Consider the following 4,906-nt stretch of genomic DNA (forward strand, 5'->3'; position numbering starts at 1 on the left):
TAGAAAACAATAGAAAGGAGAAATACGAGTAAAGGAATATTGGATTCTAACACATTGGGTCCCGGCAATATCAGATGTAATAAAAAGGAAAGGTTAAAACCATAATCCATTAAGGAAAAGACAAAAAAATAAAGAAGGAGATGAGAGGCATATAAGTAAAATCAAATGTTACATAAATAGTAAATGAGTCGGGATCTCTCCCCTCATTTTCACCCAAAAAAAAAAAATCATAATTAGTAAATAAAGTTCAAAGATTAATAAGTGTTAGAATTTTGTACCCTAAACCTTTTGTTTATTTCTTTTTCACAACTCTCCAAAGCCTCCCGTGTATAGACAATTCTCTTCACAAAATTTAAAAAACTTTTTTTTTTTTTGAATGTTAAGAAACTATGTTTTGTTTTTTTGACGGGTAACAAGAATTTCATTAATAATCAGCCATACGACATCTACAATGCTAAAATATATCTCCATACCACAGATTCAAAGAAAATACATAATTGTTACAATCAAAACAATTACTATTCTGCATCATAAAGCACATCTCGTACTCCACGCTCATAGCTTAACACAAGCAGTGATTTCGATGTTTTCGCATCTTTCCAAGTAGAGCCCTTCGCAATCTGCGCACGAATTGTTCTGATCGACGAGTTGATGATAAACCTTAAACCTGTATGAATCCAAATCTCCTTCCCAATTATTGAAACCCTAAAAAAATTCTCATCCATGGATGAGAATCAAGAACCTACTCTAGAAAAAACCCAAATAAATTGGGAACAACCCAAAAATAAATTGAGAACAAATAACGGAAAACAAAATAAAAACTAGACAAAACATAAAGAAAAAACAATAAAAAAAATGAAAAAAGGTCTAAGCGGCAAAAAAAACTACAACCCTAATGAGAAAGAGAGAGAGAGGAGCGGTTGTCGTTAAGAAACTATGTTATTGAAACCATTCTTTTTCTTTTTTTTTAAAAAAAAAAGAAAAAAATTGCATTTGCTTATTATCAAACATCTTTATTCATATTAATAAAAAGTTGTTGATAATGTGGTTTTATCATAAGTTAGAATACAAGTGTGATAACCAATTGTCTGTTGGTTCAGTGGTGATTGAGGTTGATTTGGTAGGAAAAACTCGTGTTCGATCTCTCGCAACAACAATTGGGAGGGGACTGGAAACTATCCACCCAGAACACGCCCCAAATCCGGATTAACCTTAAGAGTGAACCGGGTGCTAACAACAACAGAAAAATTAATACAAGTGTGGTCAAAGTTTGATCAAACATATCACAGCCAATCAAACCTTAATTCAGACAGAATCATATCATAATGTTCCGGTGAAGAGAACAAGTCATGAAAGACCATTTATCCTTTCTTTTGTGACTAGTAGGGCGTGCAGGTTACACCAATATGTTGCGCAAACTAGGCAATTTTTATATGCAACCGTTTAAATCCCAATTCGTGGACTAGGACGATATCTACATGATAAAAGTGAGATAACTACATCACAAGTTTTGCCTTATTAAATACTTCCTCTGTGCTTATTTATATTATGACACAATGGAATTTTAAACACTACTCACACAAACACCTTTGACTTCCTTTTGTAGTTTATGCATAAGAAAAAACATAGTCATGTAGGCCTTATTAGATTTATATCAGTAAATATTATTTAAATATCAACTTTTTATAATTTTTTCCTATCCACAATTAGAGATATTAATGTTTGAAATAATGCATTGGCTGTCTAAATAATTGTGTCATTTAAAAAAGAACGGAGGAAGTATAGAGCAGTCCAGATAATGAGATGAGTTTAAGGAGCATCTTTCCACGCCAATAAATCCCGTTAGTTGATCAAACTCAACCAATAACTGATAGCACCTTAAAATTAAAGACAGTTGCTCAAATTTCTGCAGTTCTAATTACGCAAAACACATAAGGGATACATGATCCCAAACAAGACCGGCGAACAACTTTCAACAAAATCTATAGTTCGGAAGGTTGAAACAAGATGATAAAGCTAAGCCACTGAATGTGCATTTAACAACAAAAAAGAGGATTGGGTTGTGCAATACAGCATGATATTACTAGGTGTTGAGTGTTCACTCTTCATCTTCCTCGTCTCCGTCTCCACCTGAAGCCTTCTTAGCAGCAGCCTTCTGGTTCTTTCGCTTCACTCTTCCAGGACGACCTCCGCCGAATGGACTTGTGAGAGAGAAGTCAATGTGCTTCTGTGAATCAACTCTAACCATGAAAGATGGGATATTCACTACTTGTCTTCCAACCCTACACATACATACACAACCCATAACTGATTAGTGGATTCACATCACCTAAGAAATAACCAAACAGAACACTGACAAAAAATACAACTAAACAAGTACACAATGAGAGCTTATAATGTCTCATAACAAGCAATATTGTTAACAGAGAGGGGTATCTAGCAACAAACACACAGAGAACCACATAACAAAGGAAACTGATAAAAACATGGCTACCAAAGTTAACTCAAAAGATGATTTATCAAGAGAATTCAAGGCAAAATTGCAAAGAAAATGGTTTAATGAAATGCAAAGAACTAAAATATTTGAGAACCTGAGTGCACGCAGCCATTAAAAGTAAGGGCAGTAATGCAAGCATTGGTTGGCTCAATTGGTATTGGCAATGCATAGGCACCAAGGCACCATTGCTCAACGAGAAAGGCACCCCAGCAATGCTTGCAATTGCCTTGAATTCACTCGAATATACAATGCTAATTAATCAACTCACATTCGAGTAGATGTTAATTAATTAAACATCTGGCACATACAGTCTCCCGTGTTAACTCTCAACCTCACACCCTAAAAACTCAAATGTAGCTCAAGGATGAAAACACAACTACAATGATTCAATGAACGTTCTAGTAACCCAAGAACACGAGACGCCGCATGAAAAGAGAAAACAACAAATTCTGATTGCAATACCTAAATAGAACAAATATAACTGCATCAAATCTAAGATAAAAGGCCGATTATAAGCATTGATTACCTAATGTGCCTTTGCCTGATAAGTACACGAGCATGATGGATAGATTTGGCCATTCCAGACTTGAAAACAAGTGTCTGAAGACGACGCTCAAGGAAGTTCTCAACAGTAAGAGCCAATACATAATCGAGCTTGTTCTGACCCTCGTCTAAAAGTCCGTGACGGTTCATCCTGCGGAGCAAAGCCTCTCCCTCAAATATACGGCGTGGGTTCTTCTCATCAAGAGTGAGAAGATGACGAGCAGCATTACGAATGCGACTCAGAACATATTGAACTCTCCAGAGTTCCCTCTTGTTACGAAGCCCGTACTCTCCAACTAGCTTCAATTCAGCATCCAAACGCTCCTTCTCGTAAGGACGGCGAGGCTTCTTAAATGTCTTACCATCTAAACAATCATACAATCATAATCATAAATCACCAATGCATAAACTTTGATATTTAACACACATATAACATGGTTGATTAACAGAACTCTAACACTCAATCAGTAATTATGAAAATGGTCATGGAATTGAAGTCTTTTCACATCTTAACAATCAGTCATAAATCAACAATGCATAAACTATGATATTTAACACACATATAACATGGTTGATTAAAACCACTTTAACCCTCAATCAAAAATTGAAATCTTTTCGCATCTTAACAATCAGTCATAAATCACCAATGCATAAACTTTGATATTTAACCCACATATAACCAGATTGATTATCAGAACTTTAACCCTCAATCGTTTTTTTTTTCTGAACATGGTTATGAAATTGAAGTCCTTTCACATTAACACATAAAACCCACAAACCTCAAACAGCATATAGGAAAAAACAAACCAAAATCAAATTTTCAAAATACCAAGTTGCTCCAACTAGCGTAAATTCGATTCAAGTACTAAGTTTTCTAATTAACAACGTCATGAATTTACAAATCAAAGCCTGGTGAAGGAATGCTATAAATCCCAGAACAAATTAACAAAACCCGACCCCAAAATAACAAATCACAAAGTAATAAATCTAGATAAAATAATGTCCAACGACGAAAAGCAAAAAATAAGTAGAACATGAAATTCTTAACAAACGCAGTAAATAGAAGAAGGAAATAAGATTGATGAACAACATACAATTGCGGTAGAAGTTGACGTGCACCATGGCTCTGCTCCTTCAATTCGCCGCCTGCACTCTGTTAGATCATATGAAGAAGAAAGAGGCGATAAATGAAAGGACTAGAGGTATAAATCCTCAAACCCTAATTTTTGGCTTTGTTTAGCGGGCCTAAACCCTACAACTGTATTAAATGAGTGCGCATGAGTTTGGGCTTGTTTAAAAGCCCAACTTCTCCAATTAGTGGGTCAAGTCAACTCAAGTGTGCAATGTGTCGGTAGAGCTGTTCAGCTGTCTAGTCCGGTCAGTTATGGATCGTGTCTAATCGGTTCGGATTTAAGCAGGTTTATCGTGCTCGTACGAATTGAATGTATAACTTTCTTTTACAGGTTACTTTGATTTTTTGACAAATTGCGGTAGGATTGGGTCATCCTTTAACAGTTTTATGTGTCGAATTGTGTGTTTTGGATCAGGATTACTGAACCGATTTGATCTCAAATCCTATATAAATCAAAATGAGCTGAAAATTGTTTTTTTTTTTTTTTTTTAAGCTTTCTATATGGAAGCAATGATCTTGGATAAACAATTATTTGATATAACCTAGCATGGTTAAACCCGATTCATAACCAATAATATGCCCTATTTGAAGCCAATATCTAAGAGTTTGTTTTAAACATAGTGGCACACACCATGAAAACACTCTAAATTGTTCAACATTATTTATACAATACAAAAAATTATGTTGTGATCACATTTCATTCAACCGCTTGAATATTAATTCAGCACAATTAT

At 35.0% G+C, this 4,906-nt stretch overlaps 1 protein-coding gene across 1 annotated transcript; it reads right to left on the reverse strand.

Moving 5' to 3' along the window:
• Positions 1-1,837: 1,837 nt before the first annotated feature.
• LOC110799233 (40S ribosomal protein S9-2) lies at positions 1,838-4,294 on the reverse strand. Its single transcript, XM_022004456.2, has 3 exons — positions 4,135-4,294; positions 3,024-3,405; positions 1,838-2,282 (listed from the first exon to the last, which is right to left on the reverse strand). The coding sequence occupies exons 1-3, from the start codon at positions 4,160-4,162 to the stop codon at positions 2,099-2,101; spliced, it is 594 nt and encodes a 197-aa protein (XP_021860148.1). The 5' UTR covers positions 4,163-4,294; the 3' UTR covers positions 1,838-2,098.
• Between the last annotated feature and the right edge of the window lie 612 nt (positions 4,295-4,906).

Source organism: Spinacia oleracea, chromosome 5, assembly GCF_020520425.1.
Source record: "Spinacia oleracea cultivar Varoflay chromosome 5, BTI_SOV_V1, whole genome shotgun sequence".
Lineage (NCBI taxonomy): Eukaryota > Viridiplantae > Streptophyta > Magnoliopsida > Caryophyllales > Amaranthaceae > Spinacia > Spinacia oleracea.